The 27,805-nt window shown below is 46.3% G+C and overlaps 1 protein-coding gene across 2 annotated transcripts in view; it reads left to right on the forward strand.

Annotated features, from left to right (window-relative positions):
- RAB28 (RAB28, member RAS oncogene family) overlaps positions 1-27,805 on the forward strand; it is a 379,144-nt gene that overhangs the window by 330,388 nt on the left and 20,951 nt on the right. For both annotated transcript variants that reach the window (XM_063922968.1, XM_063922975.1), the window contains exon 6: positions 24,383-24,460. In XM_063922968.1, the coding sequence (XP_063779038.1) occupies positions 24,383-24,460 (78 nt within the window). The remainder of the gene's footprint in view (positions 1-24,382; positions 24,461-27,805) is intronic.

A 27,805-nucleotide genomic window follows, 5' to 3' on the forward strand; every position in this document is an offset into this window, starting at 1 on the left:
TGTATGTATATATACATATATATATATATTTCTCTGACGTCCTAGTGGATGCTGGGAACTCCGTAAGGACCATGGGGAATAGACGGGCTCCGCAGGAGACTGGGCACTCTAAGAAAGAATTAGGACTACTGGTGTGCACTGGCTCCTCCCTCTATGCCCCTCCTCCAGACCTAAGTTAGAATCTGTGCCCGGCTCGAGCTGGTTGCACACTAGGGGCTCTCCTGAGCTCCTAGTAAAGATAGTATTTATTAGGTTTTTTATTTTCAGTGAGATCTGCTGGCAACAGACTCACTGCTACGAGGGACTTAGGGGAGGGAAGCGAACCTACCTGCTTGCAGCTAGCTTGGGCTTCTAGGCTACTGGACACCATTAGCTCCAGAGGGATCGAACACAGGCCCAGCCTCGGTCGTCCGGTCCCGGAGCCGCGCCGCCGTCCCCCTTGCAGAGCCAGAAGCAAGAAGAACGTCCTAGAAATCGGCGGCTGAAGACTCCGGTCTTCATTAAGGTAGCGCACAGCACTGCAGCTGTGCGCCATTGCTCCCCATGCACACCACATACTCCAGTCACTGATGGGTGCAGGGCGCTGGGGGGGGGGCGCCCTGGGCTGCAATTAGATTACCTTAAAATGGCAAAAAACACATAATATAGTCTAATAAACTATATATGTGTAAAAATCCCCTGCCATAATATTAATATAAAGAGCGGGAGAAGCCCGCCGAAAAAGGGGCGTGGCTATCTCCCTCAGCACACTGGCGCCATTTCCTCTTCACAGCTCCGCTGGAAGGACGCTCCCCAGGCTCTCCCCTGCAGTTTCCAGGCTCAATAGGGTAAAAAAGAGAGGGGGGGCACTAAATTTAGGCGCAATACTGTGTATTATAGCTGCTATAGGGAAAATCACTTTGTGTAGTGTAAATCCCTGTTTATATAGCGCTGTGGTGTGTGCTGGCAAACTCTCTCTCTGTCTCCCCAAAGGACTTTGTGGGGTCCTGTCCTCAGTCAGAGCATTCCCTGTGTGTGTGCCGTGTGTCGGTACGGCTGTGTCGACATGTTTGATGAGGAGGCTTATGTGGAGTTGGAGCAGGTGCCAATAAATGTGATGTCACCCCCTGCGGGGTCGACACCAGAGTGGATGGATATGTGGAAGGTATTAACCGACAGTGTCAACTGCTTACATAAAAGGTTCGATGACATAACAGCTGTGGGACAGCCGGCTTCTCAGCCAGTGCCTGCCCAGGCGTCTCAAAGGCCATCAGGGGCTCAAAAACGCCCGCTACCTCAGATGGCAGACACAGATGTCGACACGGAGTCTGACTCCAGTGTCGACGACGACGAGACTAATGTACATTCCACTAGGGCTATCCGTTGCATGATTACGGCAATGAAAAATGTGTTGCACATTTCTGACATTAACCCAGGTACCACTAAAAAGGGTATTATGTTTGGGGAGAAAAAGCAACCAGTGGTTTTTCCCCCTTCAGATGAGTTAAATGAAGTGTGTGAAGAAGCGTGGGCTTCCCCTGATAAAAAACTAGTGATTTCTAAAAAGTTACTAATGGTGTACCCTTTCCCGCCAAAGGACAGAGTACGTTGGGAGACATCCCCGAGGGTGGATAAAGCGCTCACACGCTTGTTAAAAAAGGTGGCACTACCCTCTCAGGATACGGCCGCCTTAAAGGAGCCTGCGGATAGAAAGCAGGAGGCTATCCTGAAGTCTGTATATACACACTCAGGTACTATACTGAGACCTGCTATTGCTTCAGCATGGATGTGCAGTGCTGCAGCAGCGTGGTCTGATTCCCTGTCTGATAATATTGATTCCCTTGACAGGGACACTATATTGCTAACCATAGAGCATATTAAAGATGTAGTCTTATACATGAGAGATGCACAGAGGGACATTTGCCGGCTGGCATCTAGAATAAATGCAATGTCCATTTCTGCCAGGAGAGTATTATGGACTCGGCAGAGGACAAGTGATGCGGATTCTAAAAGGCACATGGAGGTTTTGCCTTACAAGGGTGAGGAATTGTTTGGGGATGGTCTCTCGGACCTCGTTTCCACAGCTACTGCTGGGAAGTCGACATTTTTACCCCAGGTTCCCTCACAGCCAAAGAAAGCACCGTATTATCAGGTACAGTCCTTTCGGCCCCAGAAAGGCAAGCGGGTTAAAGGCGCTTCCTTTCTGCCCAGAGGCAGGGGTAGAGGGAAAAAGCTGCACCATACAGCCAGTTCCCAAGAACAGAAATCCTCCCCTTCTTCCACTAAATCCACCGCATGACGCTGGGGCTCCACTGGTGGAGCCAGGTGCGGTGGGGGCCCGTCTCCGGAACTTCAGCGACCGGTGGGTTCGCTCACAGGTGGATCCCTGGGTTCTACAAGTGGTATCTCAGGGATACAAGCTGGAATTCGAGACGTCTCCCCCTCGCCGTTACCTCAAATCAACCTTGCCAGCTACTCCCCCGGACAGGGAGGTAGTGCTGGCGGCAATTCACAAGCTGTTCCTCCAGCAGGTGATAATAAAAGTTCCCCTCCTTCAACAGGGACGGGGTTACTATTCCACAATGTTTGTGGTGCCGAAACCAGACGGTTCGGTGAGACCCATTCTAAATTTAAAATCCTTGAACACTTATATAAGAAGGTTCAAGTTCAAAATGGAATCGCTCAGGGCGGTTATTGCAAGCCTGGAAGAAGGGGATTACATGGTATCACTGGACATCAAGGATGCGTACCTGCATGTCCCCATTTACCCACCTCACCAGGTGTACCTCCGTTTTGTGGTACAAGACTGCCATTACCAATTCCAGACGTTGCCGTTTGGTCTGTCCACGGCACCGAGGGTATTTACCAAGGTAATGGCCGAAATGATGATACTCCTTCGGAAGAAGGGAGTTATAATTATCCCATACTTGGACGATCTCCTTATAAAGGCGAGGTCCAGGGAGCAGTTGTTGGTCGGAGTAGCACTATCTCAGGAAGTGCTACAACAGCACGGCTGGATTCTGAATATTCCAAAGTCGCAGCTGGTTCCTACGACGCGTCTGCTGTTCCTGGGTATGATTCTGGACACAGAACAGAAGAAGGTGTTTCTCCCGGAGTAGAAGGCCAAGGAGTTGTCATCTCTGGTCAGAGACCTCCTGAAACCAAAACAGGTGTCGGTGCATCACTGCACGCGAGTCCTGGGAAAGATGGTAGCTTCTTACGAAGCAATTCCATTCGGCAGGTTCCATGCAAGGATCTTTCAGTGGGATCTGTTAGACAAGTGGTCCGGATCGCATCTTCAGATGCATCGGCTGATCACCCTGTCCCCGAAGGCCAGGGTGTCTCTGCTGTGGTGGCTGCAGAGTGCTCATCTTCTAGAGGGCCGCAGATTCGGCATACAGGACTGGGTACTGGTAACCACGGATGCAAGCCTCCGAGGTTGGGGGGCAGTCACGCAGGGAAGAAACTTCCAAGGACAATGGTCGAGTCAGGAGGCTTCCCTACACATAAATATTCTGGAACTAAGGGCCATTTACAATGCCCTAAGTCAGGCAAGACCCCTGCTTCAAAACCAGCCGGTGCTGATTCAGTCAGACAACATCACGGCGGTCGCCCATGTAAACCGACAGGGCGGCACAAGAAGCAGGATGGCGATGGCAGAAGCCACAAGGATTCTCCGATGGGCGGAAAATCACGTGATAGCACTGTCAGCAGTGTTTATTCCAGGAGTGGACAACTGGGAAGCAGACTTCCTCAGCAGGCACGACCTCCACCCGGGAGAGTGGGGACTTCATCCAGAAGTCTTCCAACTGATTGTAAACCGTTGGGAAAGGCCACAGGTGGACATGATGGCGTCCCGCCTAAACAAAAAGCTAAAAAGATATTGCGCCAGGTCAAGGGACCCTCAGGCGATAGCTGTGGACGCTCTAGTGACACCGTGGGTGTACCAGTCGGTTTATGTGTTCCCTTCTCTTCCTCTCATACCAAAGGTGCTGAGGATAATAAGAAAGAGAGGAGTAAGAACTATACTCATCGTTCCGGATTGGCCAAGAAGGACTTGGTACCCGGAACTACAAGAAATGATCTCAGAGGACCCTTGGCCTCTGCCTCTCAGACTGGACCTGCTACAGCAGGGGCCCTGTCTGTTCCAAGACTTACCGCGGCTGCGTTTGACGGCAAGGCGGTTGAACGCCGGAACCTGATGGAAAAAGGCATTCCGGTTGAAGTCATTCCTACGCTGATAAAGGCTAGGAAAGAGGTGACAGCAAAACATTATCACCGCATATGGCGAAAATATGTTGCTTGGTGTGAGGCTATGAAGGCCCCCACAGAAGAATTTCAGCTGGGTCGATTTCTGCACTTCCTACAGTCAGGAGTGACTATGGGCCTAAAATTGGGATCCATTAAAGTCCAGATTTCAGCCCGGTCTATTTTCTTTCAAAAAGAACTGGCTTCTCTGCCTGAAGTTCAGACGTTTGTTAAGGGAGTGCTGCATATTCAGCCCCCTTTTGTGCCCCCAGTGGCACCTTGGGATCTTAACGTTGTGTTGGATTTCCTAAAATCACATTGGTTTGAGCCACTTCAGACCGTGGAATTAAAATATCTCACGTGGAAAGTGGTCATGCTTTTGGCCTTGGCTTCGGCTAGACGGGTGTCAGAATTGGCGGCTTTGTCCTGTAAAAGCCCCTATCTGATCTTCCATATGGACAGAGCAGAATTGAGGACGCGTCCCCAATTCCTCCCTAAGGTGGTATCAGCGTTTCATATGAACCAACCTATTGTGGTGCCTGCGGCTACTCGGGACTTGGAGGCTTCCAAGTTGCTGGACGTAGTCCGGGCCCTGAAAATCTATGTTTCCAGGACGGCTAGAGTCAGAAAGACTGACTCGCTGTTTATCCTGCCTGCACCCAACAAGTTGGGTGCTCCTGCTTCTAAGCAGACTATTGCTCGCTGGATCTGCTCCACGATTCAACTTGCACATTCTGCGGCTGGACTGCCGCATCCTAAATCAGTCAAAGCCCATTCCACGAGGAAGGTGGGCTCTTCTTGGGCGGCTGCCCGAGGGGTCTCGGCTTTACAACTTTGCCGAGCTGCTACCTGGTCGGGATCAAACACGTTTGCAAAATTCTACAAGTTTGATACCCTGGCTGAGGAGGACCTTGAGTTTGCTCATTCGGTGCTGCAGAGTCATCCGCACTCTCCCGCCCGTTTGGGAGCTTTGGTATAATCCCCATGGTCCTTACGGAGTTCCCAGCATCCACTAGGACGTCAGAGAAAATAAGAATTTACTCACTTGTAATTCTATTTCTCGTAGTCCGTAGTGGATGCTGGGCGCCCATCCCAAGTGCGGATTGTCTGCAATACTTGTATATAGTTATTGCCTACCTAAAGGGTTATTGTTTTGAGCCATCTGTTCGTGAGGCTCAGTTGTTATTCATACTGAGCCTTATTCATACTGTTAACTGGGTATAGTATCACGAGTTGTACGGTGTGATTGGTGTGGCTGGTATGAGTCTTACCCGGGATTCCAAATCCTTTCCTTATTGTGTCAGCTCTTCCGGGCACTTAACTGAGGTCTGGAGGAGGGGCATAGAGGGAGGAGCCAGTGCACACCAGTAGTCCTAATTCTTTCTTAGAGTGCCCAGTCTCCTGCGGAGCCCGTCTATTCCCCATGGTCCTTACGGAGTTCCCAGCATCCACTACGGACTACGAGAAATAGAATTACCAGTGAGTAAATTCTTATTATATATATATATATATATATATATATATGGAGGCAGGGGAGAAGAACAAGCGCCGTATGGTGTAGTATTTTAGATAAATGGGAAGTTTGTAGACACATATACGAATTGTAAGTACCGGATGAATTCTTGGAATCAGGCCTATCTGTCTCTCTTTATCCTCAGTGGCTGTTCCCCACCTGTTTGGTGATGTTGCTCAGTGTTTGGTATTTTTTTTTTTTTTACTAATCAGGAATCACAGTCTGTCCTTTACACCACGACTACACCTCACTCTGCAATCTGTCCTGGATCCTGTGTCTTTTCTGTTCTCTGGGATAAACAGCTCACCAGTACCAGGACTGGTACTGGTGAGCTGTTTATCCCAGTGAGCAGAAAAGACACAGGATCCAGGACAGATTGCAGAGTGAGGTGTAGTCGTGGTGTAAAGGACAGACTGTGATTCCTGATTAGTAAAAAAAAAAATACCAAACACTGAGCAACATCACCAAACAGGTGGGGAACAGCCACTGAGGATAAAGAGAGACAGATAGGCCTGATTCCAAGAATTCATCCGGTACTTACAATTCGTATATGTGTCTACAAACTTCCCATTTATCTAAAATACTACACCATACGGCGCTTGTTCTTCTCCCCTGCCTCCACAGAATTGCATGACTGAATATACCCGGGTCATTTCTTGAAGAACTGAGCAGCCACCAAAGAAGTTTGGGAGGTGTCTATAGAGCATGAAGTTTTTGCCAGAAAGCTACTGATACGGTCTATCCAAGACCAATTAAGTCCTAATATTTTGACATTTGGCGCCCCCTTCCTTTGAAGGAACATTCGAACGTTGGATAAGCGCACTTACCTAAAAAAAACTCTTTCCATATATATATATATATATATATATATATATATATATATATAAAGAAGCAGAAAGTTCAGCACTCACCAAAGCAAGCTCACTTATTTTCACAACATCATTAATTAAATGATGGGGGTTTAGTTAGTGAATTGGCCAATGCACGGAAGCCTGCAAACCGCTCGCCAAGGTACCCCATCTTCATGCAGGTCCTACACTATCACAGAGTCTCAAAAATTAAAACCTAGCAACTGTGTCACACATAATATAACTGCAAATATGCCCACTTGGTTTACTGTGTATCTGCCAAATACTCCATGGCTTTTAAAGGTACACTAGTCACCTGACACTGGCTGATAAATTGCTAAAGAACAGCTGATTCAGGTTTAAGATAATTGGGCTTGCATAGGGGTGCATGAACAAAGCTTGTGGCCACAGTTAATGAGTTAACCAAAGATTAACCCTACAATATACCAACAAATATAAAACCACAGCACTCACCACCCCAGAAGCGGGGTGCAGTGTCTGCACTCACCACTCATAGGGTGGGGTGCATGTAGCCCATGGCCACCTACTTAAAAATATACAAACAGAAAGTTCAGCACTCACCAAAGCAAGCTCACTTATTTTCACAACAATATATACAGGCTGTTAACAGCGCTCCGTGACAGAGCGTCTAACTGTTGCCACGCTGCCCAGGACAGTCGTCTATGTTTCACTATGCAGCTACGCTACTGCTCACAGAAGCCCTAACATTATGATCTGGAGTCTAGGTACATTGATTTATACAGCCTCAATTATTCTCAAGAACCATATGATACAATAGTGACATCTTCAAAGTATGTAAGATTGATATGAAAATGATTGACAGTAATGCAGGAGAGCACACTTTACTCCCGGCGCATCACTCCGATGCGCATTTCGCCCGTGGCTTAATCATGGAGCCAAACGTGGCTTAATCATGGAGTATAAAACTGAACAGAAAGAAAAGCTGGGGATCAGGTCTACTGGCGACACACCAAAAACAAAAATTACACTGGGTAGACACCTTATGGGTGTGTTGAAAGAGCTATTAACCTACTAATTAATTGACTATGTTGACAGTTACTGTACATCCAACTCAGTGATAACTTAATAACTGGAAAATTTAAACCCGGGCAACGCAGTGTAAATCACAGCAAGCTGGTTCAGCAAGATGTGTGTGGACATTCAATTACTACTGCCACAAGATAGATTGATATATATATATATAATTTATATATATATATATATATAATATACAGGTTGAGTATCCCTTATCCAAAATACTTGGGACCAGAGGTATTTCGGATATCGTATTTTTCCGTATTTTTGAATAATTGCATACCATAATGAGATAGCATGGCGATGGGACCTAAGTCTCAGCACAGAATTTATGTTACATATACACCTTATACAGACAGCCTGAAAGTAATTTTAGCCAATATTTTCAATAACTTTGTTCATTAAACAAAGTGTGTGTACATTCACACAATTCATTTATGTTTCATACACACCTTATATACACAGCCTGAAGGGCAGTAAATACAATTTCTCTTACGTCCTAGAGGATGCTGGGGACTCCGTAAGGACCATGGGGAAAGACGGGCTCCGCAGGAGACATGGGCACCAAGAAAGAACTTTAGGTATGGGTGTGCACTGGCTCCTCCCTCTATGCCCCTCCTCCAGACCTCAGTTGATTACTGTGTCCAGAGGAGACTGGGTGCATTACAGGGAGCTCTCCTGAGTTTTCTGGAAAGAAAGTATTTTGGTTAGGTTTTTTATTTTCAGGGAGCCTGCTGGCAACAGACTCCCTGCATCGAGGGACTGAGGGGAGAGAAACAGACCTACTTTAATGTTAGGCTCTGTTTCTTAGGCTACTGGACACCATTAGCTCCAGAGGGAATGGAACGCAGGTCTCATCCTCGCCGTTCGTCCCAGAGCCGCGCCGCCGTCCTCCTCGCAGAGCCGGAAGATAGAAGCCGGGTGAGTATGTGAAGAAAGAAGACTTCAGATCTTCATAGAGGTAACGCACAGCGGTAACGCTGTGCGCCATTGCTCCCACACAGCACACACACAGCAGTCACTGTAAGGGTGCAGGGGGGCGCAAGGGGGCGCCCTGGGCAGCAATAAGGACCTCCAAATCTAGCAATAAGCATATATACAGGCTGGGCACTGTATATAAAAGAGATCCCCCGCCAGTTTTTGAATTTTTCAGCGGGACCGAAGCCCGCCGCTGAGGGGGCGGAGCTTGTTCATCAGCACTCACCAGCGCCATTTTCTCCACAGCACACCGCTGAGAGGAAGCTCCCCGGACTTTCCCCTGCTTACCACGGTGAAAGAGGGTTTTAAAAAAAGGGGAGGGCACATAATTTGGCACAAATAGATAATTACAGCGCTACCTGGGTAAACATATAGTGTGTTTTTTTTTTCCTGGGTCATTAGCGCTGGGTGTGTGCTTGCATACTCTCTCTCTGTCTCTCCAAAGGGCCTTGTGGGGGAACTGTCTTCAGATAAGAGGTTTCCCTGAGTGTGTGGTGTGTCTGTACATACGCGTGTGTCGGCATGTCTGAGGTAGAAGGCTTTCCTAGCGAGGAGGTGGAGCAAATGAATGTGGTGTCTCCGTCGGCAACACCGACACCTGACTGGGTGGATATGTGGAATGTTTTAAGTGCTAATGTGAATTTATTGCACAAAAGGCTGGACAAAGCTGTCCAGGAATTATGCAGAGAGTCAGGCCCTGCCTGCCCCTATGTCGCAGTGACCCTCGGGGTCTCAAAAGCGCCCACTATCCCAAATAGTAGACACTAATACCGACACGGATTCTGACTCCAGTGTCGACTACGATGATGCAAAGTTACAGCCAAAATTGGCTAAAAGTATTCAATATATGATTATTGCAATAAAGGATGTTTTGCATATCACAGAGGAACCCCCTGTCCCTGACACGAGGGTACACATGTATAAGGAAAAGAAACCTGAGGTAACCTTTACCCCTTCTCATGAGCTGAACGAGTTATTTGAAAAGGCGTGGGAATCTCCAGACAAGAAACTGCAGATTCCCAAAAGGATTCATATAGCATATCCTTTCCCGGCTAAGGACAGGGTACGGTGGGAATCCTCCCCAAGGGTGGACAAAGCGTTGACACGCTTATCCAAAAAGGTAGCACTGCCATCCCAAGATACGGCTACCCTCAGGGATCCCGCTGATCGCAAGCAGGAGGCTACCTTAAAGTCCATTTGCACACACTCTGGTACCTTACTCAGACCGGCAATAGCGTCGGCTTGGGTTTGTAGCGCTGTAGCAGCGTGGACAGATACCTTATCAGCGGAATTGGATACCCTGGTTAAGGATACCATTTTATTGACCCTGGGTCATATTAAAGATACTGTCTTATATATGAGGGATGCTCAAAGAGACATTGGCCTCCTGGGTTCTAGAGTCAACACTATGTCGATTTCTGCTAGACGAGTCCTATGGACCCGGCAATGGACAGGTGATGCCGACTCAAATAGGCATATGGAGGTTTTACCTTACAAGGGTGAGGAATTGTTTGGGGAAGGTCTCTCGGACCTGGTCTCCACAGCTACGGCAGGTAAATCAAATTTTTTGCCTTATATTCCCTCACAGCCTAAGAAAGCGCCACATTATCAAATGCAGTCCTTTCGGTCAAATAAAAACAAGAGAGTACGAGGATCGTCCTTTCTTGCCAGAGGTAAGGGCAGGGGAAAAAAGCTGCCAACCACAGCTAGTTCCCAGGAGCAGAAGTCCTCCCCGGCCTCTACAAAATCCACCGCATGACGCTGGGGCTCCGCTGAGGGAGTCCGCCCCAGTGGGGGCACGTCTTCGACTTTTCAGCCACATCTGGGTTCACTCACAGGTGGATCCCTGGGCAGTAGACATTGTTTCCCAGGGTTGCAAGCTGGAATTCGAAGAGGTGCCTCCTCGCCGGTTTTTCAAATCGGCCCTACCAGCTTCTCCCCCAGAAAGGGAGATAGTTTTAAATGCAATTCACAAATTGTGTCTTCAACAGGTGGTGGTCAAAGTTCCCCTGCTTCAACAAGGGAGGGGGTATTACTCAACCCTATTTGTAGTCCCGAAACCGGACGGTTCGGTCAGACCCATTTTAAATTTAAAATCCTTGAACCTATACTTGAAAAGGTTCAAGTTCAAGATGGAATCGCTCAGAGCGGTCATCGCCAGCCTAGAAGGGGGGGATTTTATGGTATCCCTGGACATAAAGGATGCATACCTTCATGTTCCCATATATCCACCTCCTCAGGCGTACCTGAGATTTGCGGTACAGGATTGTCATTGCCAATTTCAGACGTTGCCGCTTGGGCTTTCCACGGCCCCGAGGATTTTCACCAAGGTAATGGTGGAAATGATAGTGTGTCACGAACCGGTCTCTCACCTTTGCGGGTTCTGGGGTTCATCCGTTGCCAGTGCGGTTGCTCGCGGTGCTGTGCGCCCGTGTGGGGACACGGCGTGATCAATGGCACAGGTAATGCAGAGTCTGGGAACTGTGAGTGCGGGGACCAAATGGCCTAAGGCACTGCGGTGTGTCTGCTGTATAGGAGGTGGCCATGTTGGAGACCAAATAGCTAATACTGAGCACTTGTGACAACACCTGTGGGCAGGTGTAAGCCAATCCCGTGCTTGTGCTGCCTTTAAGTAGGCTGGGATTATGTCACTCTGGGCCAGTGCTTTGTTGTATCAAAGCTGTGCTCTAGCTCTGAGCTCTCTCCGTGCATTCCTGTGTGATTCCCGTGGTCCAGATATCGCCTCCGTTCCCAGAGGTCCGTCTGCAGCCTTCACTGCTGAAAGATCCACCGGCTCTCTGCTGTGCTGTCAGTTAATTGCACTCCTATTGGAAATAGTTGGATTCCCAGTGTCCTGCATGAGGTTACCTTGTCAGTCTGCCTATCATTCAAAGTCTGGAGGATTCTGTTTCTCTCAGCTGTTCGTTTGTTCAACTCTGCATTTAACCCATTCATCACCTTGTCTTCTACTACAGTTTCACAGTGATCTCCGGAACCCGCAAGTAACCCAATTCAGTACTTTTATTTGCTATGTTGTCATTACAAGGATAATTCATCACAGTCTCTCAGTTAACTCTCAAAGCTCCATTGCCAATTCTTACAGTTAATTCTCCATGTCTGCATTAACCAGTTAAACACAATCTGCAGTTCAGCATCAAAGCTTGTTTATATTTGCTATGTTGTCATAACAAGGATAATTCTTCAGTCTCTCAGTTAACTCTCAAAACTCCATTGCAAATCCTTACAGTTATCTCTTCATGTCTGCATTATCCAGTTAATAACATTCTGCAGTTCAACATCAAAGCTTGTTTATATTTGCTATGTTGTCATAACAAGGATAATTCTTCACAGTCTCTCAGTTAACTCTCAAAACTCCATTGCAAATCCTTACAGTTATCTCTTCATGTCTGCATTACCCAGTTAATCACATTCTGCAGTTCAGCATCAAAGCTTGTTTATATTTGCTATGTTGTCATAACAAGGATAATTCTTCACAGTCTCTCAGTTAACTCTCAAAACTCCATTGCAAATCCTTACAGTTATCTCTTCATGTCTGCATTATCCAGTTAATCACATTCTGCAGTTCAGCATCAAAGCTTGTTTATATTTGGACAATCCAACATTTATTCATCAGCTTGTTTTGCATATGTTTCCATGAACATTTCTTTTATTTATTTTTGAGTTTTCTCTTGCATATTATTCCTGCTATACTTCAGTATAATATGATGATTAACAACTTGTCAGTTAACTCTTTACTGAATTGTTATTTTGAATAAATATATGAAGCGGAACTTTCTTCGTCCTCCCTGCTTTCTTCATAGCCCAGCACCTACACCTGTGGTTGGTCCCGGGTTAACGGATTCACAAAAACACCCGGACCTGACAGTAAGCACTGGCCACATGGATCCGTCAAGTGACCAATTCGCAGGAGGCGGTGCTACGTCAGATATCCTTTCCCGTCTGGAAAACCAGGAGTCTATACAGACACAAATAGTGCAGTTTATGCAAACTATGGCAGACCGTTTAGAGACTCTCCATACGGCTATTAAAACGTCCCAAGTCCAGATTCCAACCCCGGATGTCCCAGTTACCACTACAGCTTCTCCTGTGACGCTGCCTACGTCCCGCTTGCAGTTACCCTCTCCGAGTAAGTTTGACGGAACTCCAAAACTTTGCAGAGGATTCCTGAATCAATGCGAGATCCAGTTCGAACTGATGTCCGCCAGTTTCCCATCAGCTCGTTCTAAGGTCGCATATATTATTGCCCTCCTCTCCGGTCAGGCTCTGGAGTGGGCATCACCATTATGGGAGAGAGGTGATCCTATCCTCTCGAATTACAAAGAGTTCGTATCTTCCTTCCGGAGAATCTTTGACGAACCAGGCAGGACCACCTCAGCATCCTTGGAGATTCTCCGTCTACGTCAAGGTTTACGTCCTGTCAGTCAATATATTATTCAGTTTCGCACGTTGTCTTCAGAGTTAAACTGGAATGAGGAGGCCCTGATCGCCGCGTTTTGGAATGGACTTTCAGAAAGAATCAAGGATGATTTAACTATCCGGGATGTGCCAATTAAACTGGATGAATTGATTTCTCTCTGTAACAAACTTGATCTACGTTACAGGGAGCGATGTTTAGAGAAATCCAGGGCAGAGCGATCCAGTCCACGTGATCATCCTAGACCTCGACAAGATTCTCCATCACAGTCTCCAGTAATGACTGAAGAACCTATGCAGATTGGGCGCTCTCGCCTCACAGAGGAGGAACGACTTCGTCGTCGACAGGGTAACCTCTGCATGTACTGTGGGTCCTCCGAACATTTAGTTAAATTCTGCAAACTCCGACCGGGAAACTCTCGCCTCCTAGCTTATTCAAGAGAGGTTAAGCTAGGAGTTACTTTAGAATCACGTTCTGGGAAAGAGCCGACCTTGTCTATTCAATTAGAAGTTCCAAGTTCTACAGTGAAAGTTTCAGCTCTCCTAGATTCCGGGGCAGCCGAGAACTTCATCTCCTCAGCCTTTGTCATACGGTCTAAAGTTCAAACCATGCCTCTGGAAGCAGCAGTTGCCGTTACAGCAGTGGATGGAAGTCGAATTCCAGATGGTATAATTACTCATCGAACCGTATGTCTCAAGATGAAAGTTGGTGAGCTCCATTCCGAATACCTCTCCTTCTACGTGATTCCCAAAGCCTCTCAAGATGTGATACTTGGTTTACCTTGGCTGCAGAAACATAATCCTCAACTTAATTGGCAAACCATGGAAGTCCTTTCATGGGGTAAATCTTGTACCAAGGACTGTGTAGCTACAATTGTACCTTTTCGGTCAATTAGCCTTTCCGATCTACCTCCGGTGTATCAATCCCTTGCGGATGTTTCCAGTAAGCAAGCAGCAGACTCTCTACCTCCTCATCGTGATTGGGACTGCCCAGTCGTCCTGGTTCCGGGCAAGACCCCTCCTAGGGGACAAATTCATCCGCTATCCATCCCAGAGACGCGAGCTATCCGGGATTGGTCCACTCCTACAACTCTCAAGGGGATTCAGCGATTTCTTGGCTTTGCTAATTTCTATAGGAGATTCATTAAGAATTATTCTACGTTAGCTGCTCCTATCACAGCCCTAACTCGCAAGGGAGCAAATCCTACGAACTGGTCTTCTGAAGCAATCAAAGCCTTCTCTGATTTAAAGCAAGCCTTTGTGTCAGCCCCCATTCTTCGACAGCCTGATTTGAATCGTCCCTTTCTACTAGAGGTGCATGCATCTACAGAAGCAGTAGGAGCTGTGTTGTCACAAGTCTTTGAAGATAAAAAGGTCCATCCCTGCGGATATTTCTCCCGTAAGTTCCTCCCGGCAGAACGTAATTATGCAATCGGTGAGCAAGAGTTACTTGCCATCAAGTTGGCATTTGAGGAGTGGAGATACCTTCTAGAAGGAGCTCAACATCGCATTACAGTTTATACTGATCATAAGAATCTTCTGTATCTGCAGTCAGCTCAGTGTTTGAATCCACGACAAGCTCGATGGGCGCTTTTCTTCTCACGATTTGATTTCAAACTCACCTATCGTCCAGGGTCTCAGAACAAAAAGGCAGATGCCCTTTCCCGGTCCTTTGCTTCTTCTGAATTAAATGATGCTACCACGAATCAAGCCATTGTGAATCCTACGTCCTTTTTAATGACTCGAACCTCTCCAGTTCCTCCGCCTGGCAAGACCTTTGTCGCCACAAGTCTCCGAAAACGGCTGCTTACCTGGGCTCACTCCTCTTCCTTCATGGGTCATCCTGGGGTTCTAAAGACTCTCAAATTTATTCAACAGTCTTATTGGTGGCCACGTCTCAAAGCCGATGTCCAAGAGTTTATAGCAGCATGTCCTAAATGTGCCCAACATAAGAGTCCAAGAAGTTCTCCACCAGGGTTTCATCCATTGCCAGCCCTAGAGGTTCCAGCAGCAGATCAAGAGCTTCAACGTCTATCTAGCATCTGAAGTTGTGTACGTAAGTCCTTGGTCAAAACTTCCGCTCGTTATAAATCTTTTGTAGATAGAAAACGTAAAACTGTACCGAATTACAAAGTGGGAGACCAAGTTTGGATTTCTACGCGCAATCTCAAGTTCAAAGTTCCTTCTAAGAAATTTGCTCCCAAGTTCATTGGTCCATTTCCCATTGTAAATGTACTCAACCCTGTGTCATACAAAGTCAAGTTGCCACCGTCTTTGAGAATTCCTAACGCCTTTCATACATCTTTACTGAAGCCTTTGATTCTCAATAAGTTCCGTACTACCCAGTCCAAATCTCCTAAAGTTCACTCTTTGCAGAATGAGGAATTTGAAGTTAAAGAGATTGTGGACTTACGTTTCCGATATGGACGTTTACAGTTTCTGGTCGACTGGAAGGGTTACGGTCCGGAGGAGAGATCCTGGGTTTTCTCTGAAGATGTTCAAGCTCCAAGTCTGGTACAGAAATACTTCTCCAAAAATCCTGACAAGGTTCAAAGGTGTTCGGAGACCACCCGTAGAAGAGGGGGTACTGTCACGAACCGGTCTCTCACCTTTGCGGGTTCTGGGGTTCATCCGTTGCCAGTGCGGTTGCTCGCGGTGCTGTGCGCCCGTGTGGGGACACGGCGTGATCAATGGCACAGGTAATGCAGAGTCTGGGAACTGTGAGTGCGGGGACCAAATGGCCTAAGGCACTGCGGTGTGTCTGCTGTATAGGAGGTGGCCATGTTGGAGACCAAATAGCTAATACTGAGCACTTGTGAAAACACCTGTGGGCAGGTGTAAGCCAATCCCGTGCTTGTGCTGCCTTTAAGTAGGCTGGGATTATGTCACTCTGGGCCAGTGCTTTGTTGCATCAAAGCTGTGCTCTAGCTCTGAGCTCTCTCCGTGCATTCCTGTGTGATTCCCGTGGTCCAGATATCGCCTCCGTTCCCAGAGGTCCGTCTGCAGCCTTCACTGCTGAAAGATCCACCGGCTCTCTGCTGTGCTGTCAGTTAATTGCACTCCTATTGGAAATAGTTGGATTCCCAGTGTCCTGCATGAGGTTACCTTGTCAGTCTGCCTATCATTCAAAGTCTGGAGGATTCTGTTTCTCTCAGCTGTTCGTTTGTTCAACTCTGCATTTAACCCATTCATCACCTTGTCTTCTACTACAGTTTCACAGTGATCTCCGGAACCCGCAAGTAACCCAATTCAGTACTTTTATTTGCTATGTTGTCATTACAAGGATAATTCATCACAGTCTCTCAGTTAACTCTCAAAGCTCCATTGCCAATTCTTACAGTTAATTCTCCATGTCTGCATTAACCAGTTAAACACAATCTGCAGTTCAGCATCAAAGCTTGTTTATATTTGCTATGTTGTCATAACAAGGATAATTCTTCAGTCTCTCAGTTAACTCTCAAAACTCCATTGCAAATCCTTAGTTATCTCTTCATGTCTGCATTATCCAGTTAATAACATTCTGCAGTTCAACATCAAAGCTTGTTTATATTTGCTATGTTGTCATAACAAGGATAATTCTTCACAGTCTCTCAGTTAACTCTCAAAACTCCATTGCAAATCCTTACAGTTATCTCTTCATGTCTGCATTATCCAGTTAATCACATTCTGCAGTTCAGCATCAAAGCTTGTTTATATTTGGACAATCCAACATTTATTCATCAGCTTGTTTTGCATATGTTTCCATGAACATTTCTTTTATTTATTTTTGAGTTTTCTCTTGCATATTATTCCTGCTATACTTCAGTATAATATGATGATTAACAACTTGTCAGTTAACTCTTTACTGAATTGTTATTTTGAATAAATATATGAAGCGGAACTTTCTTCGTCCTCCCTGCTTTCTTCATAGCCCAGCACCTACACCTGTGGTTGGTCCCGGGTTAACGGATTCACAAAAACACCCGGACCTGACATAGTGCTCCTGCGCAAGTAGGGTGTCACAATTATCCCGTACTTGGACGATCTCCTCATAAAAGCGAGATCGCGAGAGCAGTTGTTGAACAGCGTGTCTCTTTCACTGAGGGTGTTACAACAACACGGCTGGATTCTCAATATCCCGAAGTCACAGTTAGTTCCTACGACTCGTTTGACCTTCTTAGGCATGATTCTGGATACGGACCAGAAAAGGGTTTATCTTCCGATAGAAAAGGCCCAGGAACTCATGACTCTGGTCAGGGACCTATTGAAGCCAAAACAGGTGTCAGTGCATCACTGCACTCGAGTCCTGGGAAAGATGGTGGCATCTTACGAGGCCATTTCATTCGGCAGGTTCCATGCGAGGACCTTCCAATGGGACCTACTGGACAAGTGGTCCGGGTCACATCTACAGATTCATCAGTTGATCACCCTGTCCCCCAGGGCAAGGGTGTCTCTCCTGTGGTGGCTACAGAGTGCTCACCTTCTAGAGGGTCGCAGGTTCGCCATTCAGGACTGGATTCTGGTAACAACGGACGCGAGCCTCCGAGGTTGGGGAGCAGTCACACAGGGAAGAAACTTCCAAGGTCTTTGGTCAAGCCAGGAGACTTGTCTTCACATCAACGTCCTGGAGCTGAGGGCCATATACAACGCCCTTCGTCAAGCGGAGACTTTGCTTTGCGACCTACCGGTTCTGATTCAGTCAGACAACATCACCGCAGTGGATCATGTAAACCGCCAAGGCGGCACAAGGAGCAGAGTGGCAATGGCAGAAGCCACCAGGATTCTTCGCTGAGCGGAAAATCATGTAAGCGCACTGTCAGCAGTGTTCATTCCGGGACTGGACAACTGGGAAGCAGACTTCCTCAGCAGACACGATCTACATCCAGGAGAGTGGGGACTTCATCAGGAAGTCTTCGCACAGATTGCAAGTCAGTGGGGACTGCCCCAGATAGACATGATGGCGTCCCGCCTCAACAAAAAACTACAGAGGTATTGCGCCAGGTCAAGAGACCCTCAGGCGGTGGCAGTGGACGCCCTCATGACACCGTGGGTGTTCCAGTCGATCTATGTGTTTCCTCCTCTTCATACCCAAGGTGTTGAGAATAATAAGAAAAAGAGGAGTACAGACAATTCTCATTGTTCCAGATTGGCCACGAAGGACCTGGTATCCGGATCTGCAGAAAATGCTCACAGAAGATCCGTTGCCTCTTCCTCTAAGACAGGACCTGTTACAACAGGGGCCTTGTCTGTTCCAAGACTTACCGCGGCTGCGTTTGACGGCATGGCGGTTGAACGCCGGATCCTAGCGGAAAAGGGCATTCCGGATGAGGTCATTCCTACTCTGATAAAGGCTAGGAAGGACGTGACAGCTAAACATTATCACCGTATATGGCGGAAGTATGTTTCTTGGTGTGAGGTCAGGAATGCTCCTACGGAAGAATTCCATCTGGGCCGTTTCCTTCACTTCCTACAGACTGGGGTGAATTTGGGCCTAAAATTAGGCTCCATTAAGGTTCAGATTTCGGCCCTATCCATTTTCTTTCAGAAGGAATTGGCTTCTCTCCCAGAAGTACCTACTTTTGTGAAGGGAGTGCTGCATATTCAGCCTCCTTTTGTACCTCCAGTGGCACCTTGGGACCTGAACGTGGTGTTGAGTTTCCTTAAGTCACACTGGTTTGAACCACTTAAAACGGTGGAGTTAAAATATCTCACTTGGAAAGTGGTCATGTTGTTAGCCTTGGCTTCGGCTAGGCGAGTGTCGGAGTTGGCGGGTTTGTCTCATAAAAGCCCCTATTTAGTTTTCCATATGGATAGAGCGGAATTGCGGACCCGTCCTCAATTCTTGCCAAAGGTGGTTTTGTCTTTTCATATGAACCAACCTATTGTGGTGCCTGTGGCTACGCGAGACTTGGAGGATTCCGAGTCCCTTGATGTGGCCAGGGCTTTGAAAATTTACGTGGCCAGAACGGCTAGGGTCAGGAAAACAGAAGCACTGTTTATCCTGTATGCAGCCGACAAGGTTGGCGCTCCTGGTTCCAAGCAGACTTTTGCTCGCTGGATCTGTAACACGATTCAGCAGGCTCATTCTATGGCTGGATTGCCGTTACCAAAATTAATAAAGGCCCATTCCACCAGGAAAGTGGGCTCTTCTTGGGCGGCTGCCCGAGGGGTCTCGGCATTACAGCTATGCCGAGCTGCTACTTGGTCGGGTTCAAACACTTTTGCAAAATTCTACAAGTTTGATACCCTGGCTGAGGAGGACCTCATGTTTGCTCATTCCGTGCTGCAGAGTCATCCGCACTCTCCCGCCCGTTTGGGAGCTTTGGTATAATCCCCATGGTCCTTACGGAGTCCCCAGCATCCTCTAGGACGTAAGAGAAAATACGATTTTAAACCAACCGGTAAATCTTTTTCTCCTAGTCCGTAGAGGATGCTGGGCGCCCGTCCCAAGTGCGGACTACTTCTGCAAGACTTGTATATAGTTTTTGCTTACATAAGGGTTATGTTACAGTTTTCCTCAGTCTTGGACTGATGCTGTGTTGTTTCATACTGTTAACTGGTTCGTATATCCCAAGTTATACGGTGTGGATGGTGTGGGCTGGTATGAATCTTGCCCTTAGATTAACTAAAATCCTTTCCTCGTACTGTCCGTCTCCTCTGGGCACAGTTTCTCTAACTGAGGTCTGGAGGAGGGGCATAGAGGGAGAAGCCAGTGCACACCCATACCTAAAGTTCTTTCTTGGTGCACATGTCTCCTGCGGAGCCCGTCTATCCCCATGGTCCTTACGGAGTCCCCAGCATCCTCTACGGACTAGGAGAAAAATATTAAACAAAGTTTGTGTACATTGAGCCATCAGAAAACAAAGGTTTCACTATCTCACTCTCACTCAAAAAATTCCGTATTTCGGAATATTTGGATATGGGATACTCAACCTGTGTGTGTGTATATATATATATATATTAAAGTGAGAATTGTGCGTAGAATGTATTTAGCCTGAGGACAACTATTATTGGCTGCCATCAACAGTATTTCAGATTGCGTACACATGTATCATTGAATCAGTATCGAACCCCACACATCAGAAACATATGAGGGGTGTATTGTTGAGGCAGTCTGAGTAACACACTCACGAGGCTTTATCCTATTGCTGACACTTTGAGAATTAGACTAAGAAAGATACATTGTTAATGTGACTAAATGCAACAGGGATACATTTGTATATAAATTGGCCTACGTGGGTAACATAGTGCAGAGCTCAGAGAATACATGATTGTTAAATCATAACTGCACAGTTTATTGCAATCACTGGCTATCTGTATAATCTGATGAGCATTTGTATTCACACTGAAAGTATGAAGCTTATCCTGGACAATGCGGCAATAATTCAGTGAGACGCCCTGTCATGGAGCGCTATTAACAACTAATACCACTTTTACACTCGCAGGAAAGTTCATTCCCGGGAATGTGTCCCGGTATATTTGCCGGGACACATTCCCGGGAATGACCCTTTCACATTAGCGGGCTGACCCGGCATATTGCCGGGTCAGTGACGTCACCGCCGAGTCTCCCAGAGGCGGTGCTTGGAGATAATCTTCTCCAAGCACCGCCTCCTCCTATGAAGAGAACGGGTGCCGGGTCGCCTTGACCCGGTATACCCGTTTACACTGGCAGCTTCCCGGGACGGTCCCGGGTTCAACCCTGCTTTTGACCTGGGATGAAATCCCGGGATGCTCGTCCCGGGAAATTGTCCCTGTACCCATTTACACTGAGAAGAATCCCGGGATGATGCGCGTTCACGTGCAATATCCCGGGATTTTTCTGCGAGTGTAAAAGGGGTATTATTTACATTGAAATAACCAGTAACAATTAAAGTGGGCACAATTCTACTGTGACAAAATACAACATGGATACATTTGTATACAAACTGGCTTGTGTGGGCAAACACAGTGTAGAATTCAGAGAACAGAGGATTGTTGAACCATATCTACACAGCTAACTCTAATCACTTGATATCTTCATAAGTATATGAGCAGTTGTATTCACACTGACAGCACGAGATTGATATTAAGAATCTGACTCCTGGGAACAGTCATTATTAAAAATTAAGACTGCAAGAGAACTGATTTATATACATTCTAATTAGGCTGATATTACAGCGAATAATAGAGTGTAAATACATTAATTTTGTGATTGACAGTATAGTTATCGATATTTGGAATCACTAAGTAATTAGCAGGAGTGTTCATTGACATCCCGATGCTATATATTTTAATACTTTTTTCTTTACTTTATATCTACTGTATCTTTTAATACAGGTTGAGTCTCCCTTATCCAAAATGCTTGGGACCAGAGGTATTTTGGATATGGGATTTTTCCGTATTTTGGAATAATTGCATCCTATAACGAGATATCATGGCGATGGGGCCTAAATCTAAGCACAGAATGCATTTATGTTACATATACACCTTATACACACAGCCTGAAGGTAATTTTAGCCAATATTTTTTATAACTTTGTGCATTAAACAAAGTGTGTGTACATTCACACAATTCATTTATGTTTCATATACACCTTATACACACAGCCTGAAGGTCATTTAATACAATATTTTTAATAACTTTGTGTATTAAACAAAGTTTGTGTACATTGAGCCATCAGAAAACAAAGGTTTCACTATCTCACTCTCACTCAAAAAAGTCCGTATTTCGGAATATTCCGTATTTCGGAATATTTGGATATGGGATACTCAACCTGTATTTCGCCTTTTTAGCTTCAATAGATGGGAATTTATTAATTGCATATATCTAATAAAAGTTATGTTTTATAATTGATCATTAAATTAGAGTGTTGTTGTGGGTGGGGAATAATTAATTAATTCATTATTTAACTATATATATTTATTAAAGACATATTTGATATTGATTGTGAAACTTCAATCGACGTTGTGCACCATAATGCTACCACCTTCCCCTGTTTGTAACTTAATTGTTCAATAGGTAGCAGGTAGCACGCCCCCATACATGGCTACAATTTCTTCTGGGCTGACATTGTGAATGGGACGTAACCGTCGATTTGAACTTGTGCGGGAACATTTGTCTGTTTATCGTGTTCAGTTTTATAATCACTTTTCCATTGCAAGATGGTTTTAATGTTTTCAGTCTATTTTCAATATTGCTATTCCAAGGCTTTTGGGTACACAACATTTTTTGTCTTCCCACCCGTCAGTTATTTTAGTTAATTGATTTATGGTTATTTCAGTCAGTTATTTCAGGTCATTGAATTGTGGTAATTTCTGTCTGTTGTTACAATTCATTAAAGTTTTCATCCAAATCCATCCAGTGGAAAGCCCAGAACAGGCTCTCGGTGTCAAAGTTCTGCCCAGCGTACACACACGGGAGGTCCGACTGGGATCCCAACACCCTAGTATGTCTTCTTAGATCCAATGTTACCACTTTGTGAAATTTTCTTCTAAATCCATCCAGTGGAAAGCCCAGAACAGTCCTGGCTAGTAAGCGGCCACTAACTGGCATTGGTCGACCCGCCCCAAACACAAAACCAGAACCTATACCTCCTGCCGAAGCACTCACCATCTAATTATTCACACCCATGTGATGCACCTCTGCAGTTGTGTTATGTAAGGAATTAGCCCTGTCTTGAACATAAGCGTGTAATCTCTTAGAGTAAGCTTTAGTCTCTTTCACAAGATACATAGCCTAATACAAATTACAATACATAATACAAATGCAGCGTCGGCTGAATTCAAAGGTTCTGCGCTGCTGTTGGCAGTGGGAAAGAGATGATGAGGGAAGGAAAAGCACATGAGGGAAGAGGGCCCTGTATGTGAGAACTTTACACTCTCTAAAGTAGAGGGAAAGACGGGTTTGGTTCGGGATCCCAGCAGTCGGGATCCAGGTGGTCAGCATGCCGATGCTGGGATCCCAGTCGCCAGAATGCCAGCAGGGGGGCAAGCGCAACAAAGGTTCTGTTCCCACTCTATGGGTGTCGTGGATACCCACGAGTGGGAATAGCCCTTGGCATTCTGGCAGCTGGGATCCCAGCGTCAGTATGCTGATCGCTGGGATCGTGACTACTTCCCAAAGACAGACAGATGACACAGAGAGAAGAGACAATGAGTTAGGAATATAGCATGGTGAATATGGATGAGAGCTTGAAGTCTTTAATAAAGAATAGGTTTTTAAAAGTCTGTTTGAAGCTTTGCAAAGAGATGGATAACTAGTATGGAAGAGGGAGAGAGTTCCAGAGGTGGGGAGTGGCATGGGTAAAATGTTGGAGTCAGAAGAAAGAGGAGGCAGTCACGTGGGAGGAGATACAGCAGTCTGTAGAGAGAACTGGGCAGGAGTATGGAGGGAGATGATTTAGTCAGTTCCTCCTTATGCCCAAGTCATGCTTATATCAGGAGAAGCCATGCACCTTATAGCTGCCGCACATTGGTACTGTTTTCCATACTGTACCGGGAAGCACTAATAAGTCTGAAACAAAACCTCATTTGGACAGGTCCATCTTTACTTTCTGTTTCATGGCATTCTATGTAATAAGTTTGGGTCATGGTTCCATTCTTAGTCGAATCACTCGAAGCTTCTGTTTTGTTGTTCTCACTCAGTTTGTGCAATGTTAGCACAGCTCTCATGTAGCAGTATCTAACTACAATCACGACTCTACTTGTGGTCATCATCAGATAAAGGTATACTGATGTGTACAGTGTTATTACAATATTTTACATTTCTTCTGTGGCCCTGAGTTGTTATGCCAGTTTGCCATTACTGATCTTCCCTTCCCCATTATACCTAAGACAGTGACTGATGCGTTTAGCCGCTTCTCTGCCCACCATGAATGCCGAGACCTTCATTCCCTGTATCAGACAGAACTGGTCTTTGTATAGTTATATTGGCAATGTTGGTTATGAACTAGTAAATGTCATGTGTCATGATGTCACCTGTATATAGGCGACAGGTGCAGGTATGTCTTTTTTCACTTTATATTTCTTAGAATTGTATGTGCAGTTGTCCTCAGTGGATTCCATGCTTATGTCCTCATGTCCAATCTTCACGTGGATTGCCATTTTCATTGTAAAACAGTGAGACAAATGTATGTTCCGTGAAACAAATCTGGTATATGTATTGGAATTTGATTGCTAAACACAACACTTTTCTGTATTAAAAAGACACCAGTTTCAAAGCGTAAGTTATTTTAAGGACTGTTGAGTATAAATTCTGTGTTTACATATCGGCAGTGTTTACAGTCCAGGAAAGACTTGATTTATTTGAAAGTAACTGGAGGATGTCTGCTTTTAATCATTTAAACTCCCATTTTTTTTTTCCTTTGTAGGTTTTCCTGTGTTTTCAGAGAGTCGCTGCCGAGATCCTCGGAATCAAATTAAACAAGGCAGAAATTGAACAATCTCAGGTAATGATACTTCAATGTGTAGGAAAATGTTTTTAATGTATTGAAAATCTTAAGCACAAAAACTAGAGGCTTCTAGAGTACTGTATGTGCAGAATTTCAAGAATCCTTTTGTCATTTTATTTATTTTGTGCCTAAACCAATGCCAGTGAAATTGATATTTTGGCGTCAGTTTACCTAGATTATACCAGATTTGTGGGGTGTTTTTTTTTACAAAATAGAATCCATGATGTTCCATCCTGCTGCCTGTCCAGGTAACTAGCCATGATTGTTGGTAGGGTGGCCAATCCCGAGATTTGTATCTGTGGGATCCCGGTATTCCAGCCTAAAATTGGCTTCAATCCCGGGATTGGAGCTTGCAATCCCGGGGATTTTGGTATTGGCCATCACCTTAGTTTCTCTGACGTTCTAAGTGGATGCTGGGGACTCCGTCAGGACCAAGGGGATAGCGGCTCCGCAGGAGACAGGGCACAAAAATAAAGCTTTAGGATCAGGTGGTGTGCACTGGCTCCTCCCCCTATGACCCTCCTCCAAGCCTCAGTTAGGTTTTTGTACCCGTCCGAGCAGGGTGCAATCTAGGTGGCTCTCTTAAGGAGCTGCTTAGAAAAAGTTTTTAGGTTTTTTATGTTCAGTGAGTCCTGCTGGCAACAGGCTCACTGCATCGAGGGACTTAGGGGAGAGAAGTTCAACTCACCTGCGTGCAGGATGGATTGGCTTCTTAGGCTACTGGACACCATTAGCTCCAGAGGGAGTCGGAACACAGGTCTCACCCTGGGGTTCGTCCCGGAGCCGCGCCGCCGACCCCCCTTGCAGATGCTGAAGATTGAAGGTCCAGAAACCGGCGGCAGAAGGCTTTTCAGTCTTCATGAAGGTAGCGCACAGCACTGCAGCTGTGCGCCATTGTTGTCACACACTTCACACCATAGGTCACGGAGGGTGCAGGGCGCTGCTGGGGGCGCCCTGGGCAGCAATGTATAATACCTTTTATGGCTAAAAAATACATCACATATAGCCCTTGAGGCTATATGGATGTATTAAACCCATGCCAGATATCTCAAACTCCGGGAGAAAAGCCCGCCGGAATAGGGGGCGGGGCTTATTCTCCTCAGCACACAGCGCCATTTTCCTGCTCAGCTCCGCTGTGAGGAAGGCTCCCAGGACTCTCCCCTGCACTGCACTACAGAAACAGGGTAAAACAGAGAGGGGGGGGCACTTTTTTTGGCGATATTTGATATATTTAAGCTGCTATAAGGATACAACACTTATATAAGGTTGTTCCCATATATATTATAGCGCTTGGGTGTGTGCTGGCAAACTCTCCCTCTGTCTCCCCAAAGGGCTAGTGGGGTCCTGTCTTCGATAAGAGCATTCCCTGTGTGTCTGCTGTGTGTCGGTACGTGTGTGTCGACATGTATGAGGACGATGTTGGTGTGGAGGCAGAGCAATTGCCGATAATGGTGATGTCACCCCCCAGGGAGTCGACACCGGAGTGGATGGCTTTGTTTATGGAATTACGTGATAATGTCAGCACATTACAAAAATCAGTTGACGACATGAGACGGCCGGAAAACCAGTTGGTACCTGCCCAGGCGTCTCAGACACCGTCAGGGGCTGTAAAACGCCCTTTACCTCAGTCGGTCGACACAGACCCAGACACGGACACTGAATCTAGTGTCGACGGTGAAGAAACAAACGTATTTTCAAGTAGGGCCACACGTTATATGATCACGGCAATGAAGGAGGCTTTGCATATCTCTGATACTGCAAGTACCACAAAAAGGGGTATTATGTGGGGGGTGAAAAAACTACCTGTAGTTTTTCCTGAATCAGAGGAATTGAATGATGTATGTGATGAAGCGTGGGTTAACCCAGATAGAAAAGTGCTAATTTCAAAAAAGTTATTGGCATTATACCCTTTCCCGCCAGAGGTTAGGGCACGCTGGGAAACACCCCCTAGGGTGGATAAGGCGCTCACACGCTTATCAAAACAAGTGGCGTTACCGTCTCCTGATACGGCCGCCCTCAAGGATCCAGCTGATAGGAGGCTGGAAACTACCCTAAAAAGTATATACACACATACTGGTGTTATACTGCGACCAGCCATCGCCTCAGCCTGGATGTGCAGTGCTGGGGTGGTCTGGTCGGATTCCCTGACTGAAAATATTGATACCCTGGATAGGGACAGTATTTTATTGACTATAGAGCAATTAAAGGATGCTTTTCTTTATATGCGAGATGCTCAGAGGGATATTTGCACTCTGGCATCGAGAGTAAATGCGATGTCCATATCTGCCAGAAGAAGTTTATGGACGCGACAGTGGTCAGGTGATGCGGATTCTAAACGACATATGGAAGTATTGCCGTATAAAGGGGAGGAATTATTTGGCGTCGGTCTATCGGATCTGGTGGCCACGGCAACTGCCGGAAAATCCACCTTTTTACCTCAGACCCCCTCCCAACAGAAAAAGACACAGTCTTTTCAGCCGCAGTCCTTTCGGTCCTATAAGAACAAGCGGGCAAAAGGACAGTCATATCTGCCCCGGGGCAGAGGAAGGGGTAAGAGAGGACAGCAAGCTGCCCCTGCCCAGGAACAGAAGCCCTCCCAGGGTTCTGCAAAACCCTCAGCATGACGCTGGGGCTTTACAAGCGGACTCAGGAGCAGTGGGGGGTCGACTCAAGAATTTCAGCGCACAGTGGGCTTGCTCACAGGTGGACCCCTGGATCCTGCAGGTAGTATCTCAGGGTTACAGGTTGGAATTCGAGAAGTCTCCCCCTCGCCGGTTCCTAAAGTCTGCTTTGCCAACGTCTCCCTCAGACAGGGCGACGGTATTGGAAGCCATTCACAAGCTGTTTTCTCAGCAGGTGATAGTCAAGGTACCCCTCCTACAACAAGGAAAAGGGTATTACTCCACGCTATTTGTGGTACCGAAGCCGGACGGCTCGGTAAGACCTATTCTAAATCTGAAATCTTTGAATCTGTACATACAGAAATTCAAATTCAAGATGGAGTCACTCAGAGCAGTGATAGCGAATCTGGAAGAAGGGGACTTTATGGTGTCCCTGGACATAAAGGATGCTTACCTGCATGTCCCAATTTGCCCTTCACATCAAGGGTACCTCAGGTTCGTGGTGCAAAACTGTCATTATCAGTTTCAGACGCTGCCGTTTGGATTGTCCACGGCACCTCGGGTCTTTACCAAGGTAATGGCCGAAATGATGATTCTTCTTCGAAGAAGAGGCGTATTAATTATCCCTTACTTGGACGATCTCCTGATAAGGGCAAGGTCCAGAGAACAGCTGGAGGACGGAGTAGCACTAACCCAATTAGTGCTGCAACAACACGGGTGG

The sequence above is a fragment of the Pseudophryne corroboree genome, chromosome 1, assembly GCF_028390025.1.
Source record: "Pseudophryne corroboree isolate aPseCor3 chromosome 1, aPseCor3.hap2, whole genome shotgun sequence".
NCBI classification, from domain to species: domain Eukaryota; kingdom Metazoa; phylum Chordata; class Amphibia; order Anura; family Myobatrachidae; genus Pseudophryne; species Pseudophryne corroboree.